Here is an 18,567-nt window from a genome sequence, read left to right as displayed (position 1 = left end):
TTTCTGAGGATATTGTCCCAGTCTACCAGATTAAGGGCATCTCTAAGCTGGTCAAACTTTGCCTTCCTAAAGTTCAGTGTTTTTGTGACTCCCTGACAAGTCCCCCTAGTGAAAGACAGGTGAAACTGTACAATATTGTGGTCGCTATTTCCTAGATGCCCGACCACCTGCAGATTTGTTATTCTGTCAGGTCTATTAGATAGTATTAGGTCTAAAAGTGCTGCTCCTCTGGTTGGATTCTGCACCATTTGTGAAAGATAATTTTTCTTGGTTATTAGCAGAAACCTGTTGCCTTTATGGGTTTCACAGGTTTCTGTTTCCCAGTTAATATCAGAATTGTTTTCTGAGTTTCCAGAGTAGCCTGACATAGTCTATCATAGACGGACATGACCATAGTGGAAAAAAAGCAAACTCCGGTGTTGGAGAGAGTTTAGCAACACAATCATTCATTTGTTAGCATACATCAAACGTTGATTTTGTACTTATTTAGATTTCTATATTTCAAACTCTGTTTATTCATCCTTTGAAAAGAATATAAAAAATTACAAGCTTAAAAATGTGACTAACAAGACTGACTTTATTTCACATTTCATTTCATAATTAGCATTTTAATATACAGTATATTGAGGTTAAACATTTTAATGATAAAAAATTATAAAAAATGTATGCAACTTTACATAGGTCAAAGTTTTTATTTTAAATTCCTCATTGTCTTATATGATAAAATTATATATCCATTCTGAAAATTTAGTCACTCTTGCATATACGCCTGGCCGATTTGGTTGGGCACATTCATATCCAAATGAGGTCACACCAACTAGGATCCATCGGTTTTCTATTTGGCACATGAGTGGGCCTCCAGAGTCACCCTAAAATGACAAAGTGACCATGTTTTTAATTAATTCAAACATACCTTTCTCTTATACTTCTGCTTTGCGAGGATTACATAGAGCTATATGTAGTTATGTAGTTGACAGGAATTACTAAGCTTAGTGATTGGCGGCAGTAAAAATGCAATGTAGTCATGACATCATCGCTGCAAATTGTAAACGGACACCAATGCAGTGATGGAGAGCTGGTGTTTGCTGGACCTGTTGAGAGCAAGTAACTGCTATGTTTGTTATTTTACTGGTATACAAGAATTTGAAGCCATATTTTTGGATGCTGGAAAACTTTTTTAAGGATGTACCCCAACTTTGGTGATTTTGTCTTGCATTTTCTTAATTCATAATTCATAACAAATTAAATTCGTTATGAATTTCTTGAAACTTCGGATTATGGCAATAAAATTTGTAGAATTGGATTTGCAAGAATTACAGCAAAAGAGTCTCTTTTTTGAAGGCCAGGAAGGGGTAAAAGATAAAATATGATTATATTTTGTTTCCTATGCCATAGTTTCACAGGCCTCCGTTCTAGTTTTCAGTTCTTATGGTACTCCCTTCCATTGCTGAGTCTAGCGATTGGCCTCTGGTCATATACAGATGACGGGGAAGCTGTATCCGAGGAGAATGAGTAAGGATAGGTCTGAGCAAGAATTGGTAAGTTTTACATATTGCTACAACTCCTTGTATATCTTCCCGTGTTTGCGTGGGTTTCCTCCGGGTTCTCCGATTTCCTCCCACACTCCAAAGACATACTGATAGGGAATCTAAATTGTGAGCTTAAATGGGAACAGCAAAGACGATGTCTGTAAATCTCTGTGAAATATGATGGCGCTATGTATGTAAACATAATAAATAAATATTAAATTATTTTGAACCCTTTCTTCTCTTTATTATGCTTTGTGGTTAGAAGCGACCTCAGAATATAATACATGCTTTGGACCATATTTAACCTGTCTGCCGAATCTAGCTATCCTGCCGCAAAGTAAATTTGGGAGATTTCCTCATCTCTGCTATCCATTACTGAATAATGGACAATCCTTTCGAATATTTGTACATGCATGTTGGAAAGTCAGTAGATAAAACCCCAACAATGAGTTCAATATTATATGAATGCGACTTCTGCGTAACTGAAGTCTGTGGCGCCATTCTCTAACAGATATAGACAGAAAAGTTACATAGAAGAACTTTTCTGTAAGGTCACCGTGACAATATCTTGAAAACATTATTGACATAATTACAGAATTTATTTTGCGCTTTACACCGATCGTTACAGGGAAATCTGTGCGTTTAACACCTACTTATGTCAAATGACTGCATTAACCTAAATATTCTATAAAGTAAGGAAAAAGCAAAGTGTTGCTAAAATGTTCCTCATCTGTCTCAGCGATGACATTTTGCAGCAATAAGAAAATCATCTTCATAGACTGAACCTTTCACAAAGAACTCTGATATTTATTTTTCCTCTGTTTTTTTTCCTTTTGCAAACCCACCAACGCATTCTTAGAAAGCAATTGTATGGAAGGAACTATTCTGGTTGTGACTATTCTGCTATCATTGTCAGAAGGTTATGGAAAGCATTTCACAACCCCAGACTGATAGAGTGCATCATAGTAAGAAATGCTAATTCATAATCATTGTTATGCACAGTAAGGCGCCAAGTGCTGTGTTACCACGATGAAATCAATTGTCATTGACTTCAGAGCCTAGAGAGACGTAAGAGCCGTTTTAAAGGCTAGCCGCAATTTTTTTTTGGTTATTAAGCTTAGGTTAATTTTAATTTATTGACTTTAATTAGATGGTGATGTTGGCGTCTGCAGAAATGTATATGTTTTCAGTATTCTTGCATTGCGAAAGACGTAACTATTACATCCATATTGTCTATGCATTAGATTTTAAATCTGTGTTTTACATCGATATATTATATTTTAAGATAGGCATATAATAAATTAAACACGCTTGGCAAAAATTGCATCTTTGACTTTGAAGTGATCCTAAATTAGAACCTGTCTCTGTTTTTGATTGCACTAACTAAATCAATTGACAATCCTAACCGTTCAACTCAAAATGCAGCTCTGGAGTTCATTATTCCTTCTTTTTTCACGTGGGGCAATGTAGACTTCCCACCGTTGTGTAGTCTTTCAGTGATGAGGGAATTTGTGAACATTTGATTTCGGCAATTCACTTGAATTCAGCCAAGAAAATCGATGAGGATAGTGGAAGAAGACATACATCCTTTCTGCGCTGTTGCCAATATCCCCCAAAGGATTGCGGAGAATCAATAGGATAAAAACAATTATTTATTTCTTGGTGGGGATCCACACGTTTCGAGGTACTCCAACCTCTTCTTCCGGACATGACCTGAAATGTGGTTGTGTACTGTACTGAAGAAGAGGTTGGAGTACCTCAAAACGCGTAGTTACACTCCACGGAATAAATCATTGTTTTTATTCTATGAATTCTCCACAATCGTTTGTGGGATATTGGCAGCAGTGCAGGAAAGCTACATGTCTCCTTCCTCTATTATCTTGGTCCATGACCCATGGGTTGCAGCAGCTGTTCATGTGCTTTCATTGTTGCAATTGAAACAAAATAAAGTGAGCAAACACACCCTGCTTTAACTACTTTTTAACTGGTATCGCCCTATTTGTGCAATTTCCTCCCTAGTTTCTTCTCCTTTTATGCTCCAGAGTGTCTTGAGTTGGTAGAGCATAATAAACATAGGGTCAAAACATGAATAGATTAATACATGTTCGCTCCAATATCCTGGTGCCACTGCTCCCTGTTCTGTTCTCTGCACACCTTCTTTTAAATTCTTTTTCACTTCTGCATGGCATGCAATATTCTCTTCCTATATCTTCATTCTATGCCAAGAGTTCTGGCACTGAGTAAAGCTCTGCTGTCAAGACATGTATCTTCATGACATGCGTCACCAGAGGTGTTGACTAAATCAACTCGGCATTTAGGCTAGTTTCACATTTGCGTCTATGTGCGCAAAGTATCATCCGCAACCGCATGCAAAAATGCATGCAAACGCATGCTAACACAGCGTTTTTATCTGCATCAGCTTACGCATGATGGCAAAAAAAGCTTTCATGCATTTTTGCTTGTGTTTGCGCTTTTTATGCGCATGTGTTCAATATTTCCAGAAGGGCGTGTCTCAAAAAAGTTCCTGGACATTCGCAGTCTGAAGTACGCAAGCCCATCAAACGCATAGGTACGCATGCATTCCTATAGACAGTATTGCGTTTTTTAACACACATCCGTATGCGCATGCCTGCGCATATTTGACTGATTTTTTGATGCTTCTAAAAATGCAACATATTGCGTACACTAAGCAAGCGCATGTCCTTGCATACACCATGCTAAAGATAAGTACGTATACGGATCCATGCGGATCGTACGCTGTGCAAACAGATGCAAATATGGAACCAGCCTTACTAGAATTAGGCATCGCCATAAGCCCAGAGTGAAAATGAAGAGATAAAAAACAAGAAGCCCTCCCTGTCTAACACTATGAGTAATAAGTGGGTTTGAGTTGGAGGGTTGGTCGCTCACCTGATCAGGTTGTGCTCTGCACAACTAGGTGAAAAGTGATGTATAATCCATTGATGGCTGCTTCTCTGCCACTATGCTCACACCAAACGGAGAAAGGAAATAAGAAGTAAAGGAGAGAGGAGTGCGATGGATCGCGGGTTCTGCTGCTGTCAAAGTTATTCCAGATGGTGAGTATAAATAACTTCCAATTTATTGTAACACATTTCAGAGTAGAACTTTCTCCTTCTTCAAGCATAACCCTCAGTTCTACTCCAAAATGCATTGAAATAAGTTGGAAGTTCCTTATACTCACCGTCTGGATTAGACTTTGTCAGCAACAGTGCCAGAGAGAATGGTGGAAGAGGAGTTTATGTGTCATGAAGTAGTGAAGAGTCCAAATGGAGCTGCAAAGAAGCCCAAATGGGCATAAACAGGTGAATGGTCAAGTTATTTTTTTTCACCCCTTTTTCCGGACTCTTTCAATTCTTTTGAGCATCTACATTTTTGGCAAAATTCAAGATGAATGGAACCGAAATAACACTTTTCTAAAATCTACATGTCCCATGATGCAATATATTGGGCAGCACAGTGGCTCAGTGCTTAGTAATGTTGCCATGTTCGTAATTAACGACTTTGAATCTAACCTACGATTACATCTGCAAGTTCTTCACCTGTTTGAGTGGAATTCTATTTGACACCCAGGCATCCTCCCACACTCCAAAAAAATAATGCAAAGTTTAATGGCCCATGAAATTAGCATCTACAATACATCTGATCAAGGAATTTGAGCCACTCTCTGTATTCTGAATAATTCAGTTTTGCACACCTTTCTTAGAAGTTTAGAAATATTTGCATTCTTATAAAATACTTTTGACCTTAAGGACCAACATGAATCTCTGTAAGATAAATCATTATATGCCCTATAAACCTAAAACTATAATCTCTTCTACCTGGCAGGTATCTATGCCGCCTTCTTCGTACCCAGCACAGATCATAGAACTGCTGATATTATATTCCGGCATTTGCTGTTGACATTTTCCATTGGATATGAGTGGAACTTTAGCCTCCTGTAAAATATTTGGAACTGGACCTGATGAGAAATTGCAGAAATTAAACAGTTAAGAATTAATTTCGAAGCCATAAAAATTCAAGGTGGGAAGTCTAGTCACATGTATCATTGCAGGCAAAGCCGATAATTTAATTTCAAGCTGTCCGTTTTCACACAACATATCAATTGAATCAGCATTTCCCAGTGGTTGTGCTTTTAAATTGGTGACCTGATTGCAAAGCAGGTCAGTAATTACCAGCATTTTATTATCGTGGATGTAATAAACAGTGCCAGTTTATAGGGTTATTAAAATGATTTCCACACATAAATTTTGATTTACCAATACAGCATAATAAACTCGATGGTCATGTTGATGAGATTGTTAGTGGGAGGGTTTTTTTTTCCTCTTTTTAATTTTTTTTTGTTGACTAGAAATTTAATAGACTAAACGTAAGGAAATAGAATTCAGACAATGAACATCTCTGCTGCATTGCAGCCAGCCCTTTTCATCTCTCCAGGATTTGGATACGACAACATTACGGTACTTTACAGTACACTGGAAAAAAGTCTGATTCCAGTTACTTCTGGAAAATTTTATGGATTGTGAGGTTTAACATTTTTTAGAGATGATCCATCATCCTGCTATTTGCATGAGATAATCAGGGGAGTTATTATGGAAAAAAAAGGGTCTATATACATGGCAAAGTTGGGAGCCTGAGCTCTGAATATGGACCTTGTATAAAGGCATTGTAAGTTCATTACGAAGAATTGTGGATGGTAACGTTGGCCATAAACATTAGATAGCAATCAGTTAATTGATGGATCGGTCAACAGCTATATCTTATCTCTATTTGAAGCAAAAGGATTGGAGTTGAAATTCCACAAAGATCATTTGTTGGGGAGAATTTACATAGTAACATAGTAACATAGTTAGTAAGGCCGAAAAAAGACATTTGTCCATCCAGTTCAGCCTATATTTCATCATAATAAATCCCCAGATCTACGTCCTTCTACAGAACCTAATAATTGTATGATACAATATTGTTCTGCTCCAGGAAGACATCCAGGCCTCTCTTGAACCCCTCGACTGAGTTCGCCATCACCACCTCCTCAGGCAAGCAATTCCAGATTCTCACTGCCCTAACAGTAAAGAATCCTCTTCTATGTTGGTGGAAAAACCTTCTCTCCTCCAGACGCAAAGAATGCCCCCTTGTGCCCGTCACCTTCCTTGGTATAAACAGATCCTCAGCGAGATATTTGTATTGTCCCCTTATATACTTATACATGGTTATTAGATCGCCCCTCAGTCGTCTTTTTTCTAGACTAAATAATCCTAATTTCGCTAATCTATCTGGGTATTGTAGTTCTCCCATCCCCTTTATTAATTTTGTTGCCCTCCTTTGTACTCTCTCTAGTTCCATTATATCCTTCCTGAGCACCGGTGCCCAAAACTGGACCCAGTACTCCATGTGCGGTCTAACTAGGGATTTGTACAGAGGCAGTATAATGCTCTCATCATGTGTATCCAGACCTCTTTTAATGCACCCCATGATCCTGTTTGCCTTGGCAGCTGCTGCCTGGCACTGGCTGCTCCAGGTAAGTTTATCATTAACTAGGATCCCCAAGTCCTTCTCCCTGTCAGATTTACCCAGTGGTTTCCCGTTCAGTGTGTAATGGTGATATTGATTCCCTCTTCCCATGTGTATAACCTTACATTTATCATTGTTAAACCTCATCTGCCACCTTTCAGCCCAAGTTTCCAACTTATCCAGATCCATCTGTAGCAGAATACTATCTTCTCTTGTATTAACTGCTTTACATAGTTTTGTATCATCTGCAAATATCGATATTTTACTGTGTAAACCTTCTACCAGATCATTAATGAATATGTTGAAGAGAACAGGTCCCAATACTGACCCCTGCGGTACCCCACTGGTCACAGCGACCCAGTTAGAGACTATACCATTTAAAACCACCCTCTGCTTTCTATCATTAAGCCAGTTACTAACCCATTTACACACATTTTCCCCCAGACCAAGCATTCTCATTTTGTGTACCAACCTCTTGTGCGGCACGGTATCAAACGCTTTGGAAAAATCGAGATATACCACGTCCAATGACTCACCGTGGTCCAGTCTATAGCTTACCTCTTCATAAAAACTGATTAGATTGGTTTGACAGGAGCGATTTCTCATAAACCCATGCTGATATGGAGTTAAACAGTTATTCTCATTGAGATAATCCAGAATAACATCCCTCAGAAACCCTTCAAATATTTTACCAACAATAGAGGTTAGACTTACTGGCCTATAATTTCCAGGTTCACTTTTAGAGCCCTTTTTGAATATTGGCACCACATTTGCTATGCGCCAGTCCTGCGGAACAGACCCTGTCGCTATAGAGTCACTAAAAATAAGAAATAATGGTTTATCTATTACATTACTTAGTTCTCTTAGTACTCGTGGGTGTATGCCATCCGGACCCGGAGATTTATCTATTTTAATCTTATTTAGCTGGTTTCGCACCTCTTCTTGGGTTAGATTGGTGACCCTTAATATAGGGTTTTCATTGTTTCTTGGGATTTCACCTAGCATTTCATTTTCCACCGTGAATACCGTGGAGAAGAAGGTGTTTAATATGTTAGCTTTTTCCTCGTCATCTACAACCATTCTTTCCTCACTATTTTTTAAGGGGCCTACATTTTCAGTTTTTATTCTTTTACTATTGATATAGTTGAAGAACAGTTTGGGATTAGTTTTACTCTCCTTAGCAATGTGCTTCTCTGTTTCCTTTTTGGCAGCTTTAATTAGTTTTTTAGATAAAGTATTTTTCTCCCTATAGTTTTTTAGAGCTTCAATGGTGCCATCCTGCTTTAGTAGTGCAAATGCTTTCTTTTTACTGTTAATTGCCTGTCTTACTTCTTTGTTTAGCCACATTGGGTTTTTCCTATTTCTAGTCCTTTTATTCCCACAAGGTATAAACCGCTTACACTGCCTATTTAGGATGTTCTTAAACATTTCCCATTTATTATCTGTATTCTCATTTCTGAGGATATTGTCCCAGTCTACCAGATTAAGGGCATCTCTAAGCTGTTCAAACTTTGCCTTCCTAAAGTTCAATGTTTTTGTGACTCCCTGACAAGTCCCCCTAGTGAAAGACAGGTGAAACTGCACAATATTGTGGTCGCTATTTCCTAAATGCCCAACCACCTGCAGATTTGTTATTCTGTCAGGTCTATTAGATAGTATTAGGTCTAAAAGTGCTGCTCCTCTGGTTGGATTCTGCACCAATTGTGAAAGATAATTTTTCTTGGTTATTAGCAGAAACCTGTTGCCTTTATGGGTTTCACAGGTTTCTGTTTCCCAGTTAATATCCGGGTAGTTAAAGTCCCCCATAACCAGGACCTCATTATGGATGCTTCAATTTAGGATGCTTCCATACCCATATGATGGTCAGCCAATCCCACTGACACAGGCAGGTTTATTTTCACGTGTATGGGGACCTTAAGTATGTTGCTCTACTGTGTCTCTGGGCAATAGCTGTGCGATCTGCACACTCGTCAGTTAGTTTTCTGTGCAAGTCAAACAACAGAACCTTTTCCGAATGCCCCTTATCAAGATCTATAGTGTAAAAACCTAGCCGGTAAAGGGTTATCCAACGATGCCACAAAGATGGCCTGCAGAAAACTGACCTTCAGAAAAGACAACCTGCTAAGAAAAGTTAGTTAGTTCTAGAACTAACAGGAATATAAGCCTTGTTCCATGTGCCTTTGCCTCAGGAGATGACTTGAGTAATGTGAGTAGGGTTTGAGGTGAAGAGCTGCAGATGGAGAGAAGAGATCTGAAGCAAATCCAGTCATGCTAGGGGTGGGCGTGGATGTGCTACAGCTGAAGAATAGAGATGAACGGATTGAATCAAAGCAAATTGAATTTGCACAAATTTCACAAAAAAAAATGTATTTGTCACAATCCAAAGTTTTTGCGATTCAGTTAGCTCAAATCTGTCAAAGTGGCTGCCAGATTCTGTGGAAAACCAGGATAAAAATAATACGGATTGAATCAAAGCAAATTGAATTTGCACAAATTTCACAAAAAAAAAATGTATTTGTCACAATCCAAAGTTTTTGCGATTCAGTTAGCTCAAATCTGTCAAAGTGGCTGCTAGATTCTGTGGAAAACCAGGATAAAAAATAATAAAATATCATACACACTTCAACCCTCACCAGTTCAACTTCCTCAGACCCCTGCATGCTCCTCAACTTGCTCATCATTGTCTTATGGTGCAAACTCTTAGGGATCTGGCAAGATCCATGCTGAATAGGCTGCAAGTGTGACATTAACATTGCTCCGTACATAACTATGGGGCACAATGCATGCAACCATGTGATGCAACACATGTCATAGATGTCAATGATATGCATATGGCCTTATCACCGTGGAACATGCTGGAAGCCTACAAGTCACAGAAAAACTATAGAGGAGCAAAAGTGTATAAAACTTCAGATAATACCGTTTTGGATGCAAATAAAAATAAAAAGAAGGTGCTGATGAACACCTGAAGATATCAGCTGCTGCTGCCTCTTGTCTGGGGGATGATCTCCTCCAGGATAGTTGACCAATTTGGACAATAACATGAAATCTGACTGTGCTGCTGTAATAAAGAATCCTTAGGACCGAGATAAGTTGAAAGTTTTTCACTTGAAAAAGACGCTAGTATGGCATTGAAAAGCATTGTGGAAATAAAAACCGTTCAACTCATCTTGGTCCTTAGAAGACACATTTGGAAGATCATAGGGAGGGAACGGAGGACCAGGTTAAGAGCTGCAGCAGCAATAGAGGTGCAAGGTTACTATAATAGGGGCTACAGGATTTATGCATGATATAAATATATATGTGATCATATTGGCTGTCCTCGGAGTGCTCACATATTGAGAGACAAAAAGTATTTCCTTATGAATGCCATATAAATTTGTCTACCATGCTTTGCAGTATTTACATTTTTGACTTGCTCTTTTTTTACTTTTCAGTTTCTTTTATTTCTCCATCATCCATCACCTGTGCCATCACTACATTTTTATCGTATAGAATCAGAGAAAGCTATTCAGGGTATTTTTCCAATTTGTAACAGAAATTTCTGTAATTGGAAGTCCATACTGAATGGAGCTGTTCCTGTAGCATGTACATGGATTTTTGCAAGCCCCTTATAAAATCTATAGGAAAAAATGTTGCCAAAAATTCTTTACATGTGATAAGATCATGAAGGGGTTAGCCAGTTTCCAATGTTTGTCTCTAAGACAGCATACTAAATGTAGTTGTAAAATGCAATACATATAACTACTGTTTCATTTAATATACACCAACCCAACAATACCCAATTTCCAAAAATGGGGCAAAAATTACCTTGGCTTTGTGTGCGTCCCCAGCCAGCTATGGTACAGTTCAGTCCTGGTGGAAATCCCTCTTGGCTCTCGGGCACACATACTGGTTGAATATAATCTGTAAATAACCAATATAGAAATATAGGAGATGTAATTATTTTATCATAATTTTATACTGGCATTACATAGAAAAAATACATGTTCTGGACACACACAGAGGAAGATGTCGGATATGAAACCTGCATACAAAGCTCTCATAGACAGAGGATTTCCTGTATTGGGACATGACTTGAGAGAACAGACATTTACCATGTTTCTGCAAATTGATATTCTGATTTGGCTTTTATCCTAAGTCCTGTGGCAAGGCTCGTTATAGGGTAAAGTGGCACTAGAGTTCAAGTTCTCTTCCTCTCAGAAGAGGCAATTTGCATATTTAATTTCCCAGAGGAGCATTGCACAGCCTATAAGTCTCCATACCCTGGCATGTTAGGAATATCACTTCCCATGTGTAAGGTTATACACATGGGAAGAGGGAATCAATATCACCATTACACACTGAACGGGAAACCACTGGGTAAATCTGACAGGGAGAAGGACTTGGGGATCCTAGTTAATGATAAACTTACCTGGAGCAGCCAGTGCCAGGCAGCAGCTGCCAAGGCAAACAGGATCATGGGGTGCATTAAAAGAGGTCTGGATACACATGATGAGAGCATTATACTGCCTCTGTACAAATCCCTAGTTAGACCGCACATGGAGTACTGTGTCCAGTTTTGGGCACCGGTGCTCAGGAAGGATATAATGGAACTAGAGAGAGTACAAAGGAGGGCAACAAAATTAATAAAGGGGATGGGAGAACTACAATACCCAGATAGATTAGCGAAATTAGGATTATTTAGTCTAGAAAAAAGACGACTGAGGGGCGATCTAATAACCATGTATAAGTATATAAGGGGACAATACAAATATCTCGCTGAGGATCTGTTTATACCAAGGAAGGTGACGGGCACAAGGGGGCATTCTTTGCGTCTGGAGGAGAGAAGGTTTTTCCACCAACATAGAAGAGGATTCTTTACTGTTAGGGCAGTGAGAATCTGGAATTGCTTGCCTGAGGAGGTGGTGATGGCGAACTCAGTCGAGGGGTTCAAGAGAGGCCTGGATGTCTTCCTGGAGCAGAACAATATTGTATCATACAATTATTAGGTTCTGTAGAAGGACGTAGATCTGGGTATTTATTATGATGGAATATAGGCTGAACTGGATGGACAAATGTCTTTTTTCGGCCTTACTAACTATGTTACTATGTTACTATGTTATTTTTTTTATATTTTTTTAAACATTTTTTTGTACTTTTGACATGCTTAAATAGTCTCCATGGGAGACTAGTAGCTGACATAACCCAATTGGCTCTGCTACATACAAGTGATGATCAGATCACCTGTATGTAACAACATTGCTGGTTTGCTATGAGCGCCAACCACCAGGCGCCAATGGGCAGGAAAAAGGTGCCGATGGGTGGGATTTCTGGCATGCAGGTGCTACTCACAAAATTAGAATATCATCAAAAAGTTAATTTATTTCAGTTCTTCAATACAAAAAGTGAAACTCATATATTATATATAATCAAGCGGAGTGATCTACTGTATGTCAAGTGTGTGTTTATTTCTGTTAATGTTGATGATTATGGCTTACAGCCAATGAAAACCCAAAAGTCATTATCTTAGTAAATTAGATTAATTGACGAAAAACACCTGCAAAGGCTTCCAAAGCGTTTATAAAGGTCCCTTAGTCTGTTTCAGTAGGCTCCACAATCATGGAGAAGACTACTGACTTGACAGATGTCCAGAAGGCAGTCATTGACAAACTCCACAAGAAAAGTAAATTTAGCATTTCATTTGGAAATCAAGGTCCAAAAGTCTGGAGAAAGAGTGGAGAGGCCACAATCCAAGCTGCTTGAGGTCTAGTGTAAAGTTTCCACAATCAGTGATGGTTTCGGGAGCCATGTCATCTGCTGGTGTAGATCCACTTCATGCTTCCCTTTGCCGACAAGCTTATTGGTGATAGAAATTTCATTCTCCAGCAGAACTTGGTCCCTGTCCACACTGCCAAAAGTACCAATTCCTGGTTTAAAAACAACAGTATCACTGTGCTTGATTGACCAGCAAACTTGTCTGACCTCGCCGATCAAGAGGAAGATGAGAGACACCAGACCCAACAATGCAGATGAGCTGAAGGCTGCTATGAAAACAACCTGGGCTTCCATAACACCTCAGCAGTGCCACAGGCTAATCACCTCCATGCCACGCCGCACTGATGCAGTAATTGATGCAAAAAGAGCCACGGCCAAGTATTGAGTGCATTTACTGAACATACATTTCAATAGGCCAACATTTCGGATTTTAAAATCATTTTTCAAGCTGGTTTTATATAGTATTCTAATTTACTGAGACAATGACTTTTGGGTTTTCATTGGCTGTAAGCCATAATCATCAACATTAACAGGAAATAAACATTTGAAATAGATCACTCTGTTCGTAAAGACTCTATATAATATATAAGTTTCACTTTTTGTATTGAAGAACTGAAATAAATTACATTTTTGATTATATTCTAATTTTGTGAGAAGCACCTGTATATATAAACATGTATGTGCCTATGTATGTACTTCTTTCTTGCATCTTGTATTACGTAGACTTCATTACATTGTGTTCTTTAAAGTAAGAAAATGTGCCATGACCAATAACTAAGCTGAAATGTAATAGAAATGCTGATTAGCATACATACTTCAGGATGCACAGCTAAAGAGGTGCTGAATGTACTGAAAATCTATGGGGAAGCAAATCACCAAGGTATGGAAGAGAAAATTTTATGATCTTTTGACACCATAAATGTTGTGTGTATCGGGCATGAAAACCAATCCCGGCTTCACACTGTGCGGCCGTCATAAACCAAACTCCAAAACAATTTGTAGAAATATAGATTTTTGTGGCTTGGCTTGTGAACTATTCTGATTTAATGCTGCAACACTGAAATTCACTTCTTAACTGTATACCACCCCCACTATTCAACACATATACAGTACGTCTTTCGATTTGAATCTATCAGTCAATCAATCCAACCTTAACCACATCTTAGTATAAATCACAGATAATAATTGCTCCCAGTTATATGATACTTAATATTAATATTATGTCTGCATTGAGTTTTATTATGTTTCCATTTTGTTTCTTTGTAGCTTATTTGTAACTACACTTTTTTCCCGACAAAAAATATAATATTAATGGTGGAGCACACAGATGAGAAAGCGAGGAATTCGATTTTAAAAGAACTGTAGGAGAAGCGGTTAAACAAGTAGTTGGATTTATTCCATTATCTACTGTGCATGTACACATGTACTCTACTGATGTATAATATTTGCACACACTCATATGCACATGTAAGTCTATATTCATGCCTGTGTTCGATCTAAAGTTGGCCTTGCAAGAACCAATATTTTAGTCCTTATTGTTCGAAATATACAGTCATACACAGATGTATCATTTCTTACTTTTCCTTTTGGCTCAACACTTTTCTAGAAAACCTCATCACTTTGCCATAACTTTATTGAAATATTTTTTGAGCTATACATGCCAATATGGAGCTAGACAGTGTTAGTGATTTGATTTTAAGCCTGTCAATGTCACACACGTACACTGACCCAAGTGCCAGACTTTTCTGTCCTTCTATGTAGGCCTCCTATGTGCTAGTCTCCAAAAGTTATTATGGTAACTCGGAAAGCACCTCTGGTGTCATAATCCAAGACATTTTAAAGAGAACCTATCACCAGAGAAAACGCTATTAACCTGCAGATATGGGGTTAACCTGCAAGTTATTAGTGTTATTAACCTGCCCAGCACCCACACTTAGCCAAACATTGAAGGGAGAAAATTAACTTTATTCCTCCTGCAGTGTTCCGATCTCAGTCATGGGGGCGGCCCTGGCCCGGGTTCAGTCACTGTTCTGAGTCACCGCTTAGAATACAGAGCAGTGGCTTTTATCATGTCCCTGGCCCTGACTGACAGCCGGTCCCAATGCAGAGCGAGTGTCAGTCAAGGCTCAAGATCTGCTCTGTATTCTCAGAAGTGACTCAGAGCAGTGACTGAGTGACAAAGTGGTGATATTTTATTTTACTGTGGGCCTAAAAACTAACAGGAAGGTAGTTGCTATTAACCTTCCTGTTGTACCTGGTGCTAGCTTAGAGGAGTCACCGATCACCACTGCTGGTGATTCAACTGCCCAAAATCAGCAAAGCAGCTCTACTTCTTCTGGGTTGCTCTGTCGCCATAGCACAACATCAGAAGTCATGCTGATTGATAACCTGCACCCCACAGTTAGGCAGCGGGAAGTTGGCTGTTAATCAATATGAAATCAACAGTCACATCCTGTCAACGAAGCAGAGCAGAAGACAAGCCGGTGCTCTGACGACATGACATCAGTGATCTCTGCTGAAGAAGATCTATGACTGTTCTGTGAAAGCAGAGATTGGCTTTGGGCAGATCAGGTAGAAAACTTAAATGTATTATTAAAGTATATTGTAAAATAAAAGCATCAGATAACTCATTTAATAATGTTCAAATCCATAGAGTTTACTGTGGAATGGATGAGATGCATGGATGATTGTATAGATGTGAGGGTTGGCCAAAGTAGAGACCCCAAAAAATACATCTTAAAGTTTTGAAAGTAAATCCTACTGCTTAGTACTTGGCTGTGCAGAAGAAGTTTGAAAAATTATTTATGTTCTATAATGATGTCACCTCCTGCTTGAAAGTGGATTTGTAAAAAATCACAGACTTCCTTCTCCGCCTCTGCCCACATACTTTGTGCATGGCGCACTTCATATGCTTTGTATATTTTACCTCTTTTCACCACCTTAGCTGTTTCGCTGTGCTTCCCAATACAGGAGAACATAGCTATATGGAGGTAAGGGTTCTCACCAGTTATGTTATTATGTGACCCATCTTTTTAAGGAGCCTCTCGGTATTCCATGAGAGTTGAAAAGTATTCATTAGACTAAATAAGCCTCATGCTTTTTAGAGAGATGCGTTCGCCCTTATATTTCTTTGAATTCTGCTAAAGGGGTTATCCAGGACTAAATTATTATTTTTACTATGAGCCAAAAACTAATATGTGAGTAGTTTGCAACTACCTCTCTGTTGTACCGAGCACCTACTCAGAGCATTCATTGACCCCTCCTACTGCAATTCAGCTGCTCTACAACAACAGATCAGCTCTTCTTCTTCCAGACTGCACTGTCCATGGGGCGTGACTGATGACATCATGCTGATTGACAGCCGACTTCCCCCAGCTATGGCTCTCAATCAGCATGACATCAGCAGTCTCGCTCCATTGATATGATAGCCCAGAAGAAAAGCAGCTGATCTGTTGTTGTGACGTCATTGAAAGGCACAGAAATGCTGGGAAGAGTGACTGCTCTGTGCCCGCAGAGATATGCGCTGGTCAAAACAGGCAGGTAGTTAGAAACTACCTGTCTGTTAGTTCTTAGGTCTACTCTACAGTAAAAAATGTATATAGTCCTGGATAACCCCTTTAAGAAAACTAATATGTCCTAAAGAAAATTAGATACAGTACATTGTCATGTAGACACATATTCATATTATCAAGTTGCCTACCATACTCATTTCCATACCTGTATAATTAACTTGTAATTCTAGGTGCATCATGACGATGTCGCTATCTTTAGTGCGTCGGTTGTAATGTGGATTGATAACAATCTGATCAATGAATCTATTCTCCCTTGGTGGATAGGTGACGTTGGCACTATCATGCATCCCAAGCACGGCTTTCCAATTGGCCGGGATCATATTCCTCCTGCAAATGATAAGGAAAACTTTGAATTTATTGTCGTCTATAGCACAAGCCTGATTGATTCCACCTGTAGTATTTGTGCTCATCTCTGACCTCTTAAGCAGTACACATAATTTAAGCTTTGTATTGGATTAAGTGAGATAGTTTATTATAATTGGAAAGTGCTTAATGTTTCCTCGCTGCTCTGCAGGACACACTTTCCCTAACACAGAACTATCAGCAGATTCCTTGATTCCGGCTAGAAAGCTGTAAATTATAACAGTAGAGGGAACAACAATACAATTATGAAGGGGCTATTAACTTAATTATTATGATTTTTTTAAACAGCTAAGTTAAAAATCTCGAGCCAATTAGTCATCAACCCCTTGACGCAGATGATTAGTATGTTCCATCTGAGAAACAATTGGTTTGAAATATTGGTTCTTGGCACCTCATTTCTGCATGAGGAAAGACTCAGTGCAGTAAACACTGCAGCTGATATCTGCTTGAGAACCAAATGGGAAATCATTTGCATATCACTAAAGGCTTTATCTACCAACCACACATTTCCTGCAAATCGGTATTATATGTTAACCAAACACATGAATATATATGACCTGAGCTAGGATTGGTCCAATCGCAGCAGCATGAATATTGAATTTCCCATACTTTATAAGCGAATATAGAGTGACTGTCAACTGGACTGAGATTTTAATGGAGTATTATGGTTTCTAAAGGAGCTGTTTGATAGAAAAGAAAGTTCAGGGTCATACAAGTTCATTTCTTTTTAATATTTTATAATAGATCATTAAAGAACGTTAATTATGGAAATTTTGTATTTTTTTTCTTTAACAATGATTGTTATTTTTACGTGTTTGTGCTTTAAGGTGTTCAAGGTTAAAGGTTGCAGGTGGTATTGCAATCCCTTCAAATGTGCTAATACCAAACACAACGTGTAGACAAGGGTGGAGCAGATTTTGGAAAAAGGCAGCCATATTTGTCCGAACATATAAAGAAAAAATCTTGCATCAAACATTCCCACTACACTCTCACACTCAGCTTTAAGCTCCTTCTGTATTTTGCACAATCCCAAGGCCTGTATAATCACATACAGATCTGCTCTACTGTGTAGGGCTACTCACAAAAGTCACCACCTGGAGATCCACGCTTCATAGCTGTTTCCTAGGCCTGGTGCTATACATCAAACTGGCAGACAGCTGCGAGCTACATATTAATGGTTCCAAATCCAAATGTGGCTCTTGAGCCTCTGGTTGGGGATCCCTGCATTAGGGCCTAAGGCTGAGTATTTTTCTTTGACCTTTCTATTCCATAGGTTGGGCTGTACATATCTTGACATCATTAGCACTAAGTGTGTATGAGAGATGAGCAAATTTGGTAACATTCAAAATCACCAGATTATGCAGATTTTCCAGGGAAATTCAATTTGCAGTGAAATCATCATGTTCTGCAGTCTCTTGAGACCCTAGAGTACAATATTTGTAATATTTAAAAAATGAAGAAAGATAAAAATACTTTTACGCACCTTACTGATCATCTCTCAAGCCAGTCTGAGAGTCGCCATCCCTTGTTTGGTTCTTGTCATATCGTTTTACCACAGCTGCGAACATTGAGATCACAAGTCTCTTCTCAGTAAGTGGGGAATTCTGGCTCTGAGTAGTCCCAGACCATTTCTGTATGTGAGTGTAATGTCACGGCACACAATGCGATGTTGTGGCCTTATGTAACATAGTAACATAGTAACATAGTTAGTAAGGCCGAAAAAAGACATTTGTCCATCCAGTTCAGCCTATATTCCATCATAATAAATCCCCAGATCTACGTCCTTCTACAGAACCTAATTGTATGATACAATATTGTTC

At 38.8% G+C, this 18,567-nt stretch overlaps 1 protein-coding gene across 1 annotated transcript in view; it reads right to left on the bottom strand.

Annotated features, from left to right (window-relative positions):
* Nucleotides 1–559: 559 nt before the first annotated feature.
* The window catches only part of TMPRSS15 (transmembrane serine protease 15), a 459,995-nt gene continuing 441,987 nt past the window's right edge, over nt 560–18,567 (bottom strand). The window contains exons 22-25 of the mRNA XM_069760884.1: nt 16,530–16,711; nt 10,866–10,961; nt 5,369–5,508; nt 560–869 (exon numbers count right to left, since the gene is read on the bottom strand). Coding sequence (XP_069616985.1) covers nt 714–869; nt 5,369–5,508; nt 10,866–10,961; nt 16,530–16,711 — 574 coding nt within the window. The 3' untranslated portion in view covers nt 560–713. The remainder of the gene's footprint in view (nt 870–5,368; nt 5,509–10,865; nt 10,962–16,529; nt 16,712–18,567) is intronic.

Source organism: Ranitomeya imitator, chromosome 3, assembly GCF_032444005.1.
Source record: "Ranitomeya imitator isolate aRanImi1 chromosome 3, aRanImi1.pri, whole genome shotgun sequence".
Classification (NCBI taxonomy): domain Eukaryota; kingdom Metazoa; phylum Chordata; class Amphibia; order Anura; family Dendrobatidae; genus Ranitomeya; species Ranitomeya imitator.
This window is presented reverse-complemented; position numbering and strand designations above follow the sequence as displayed.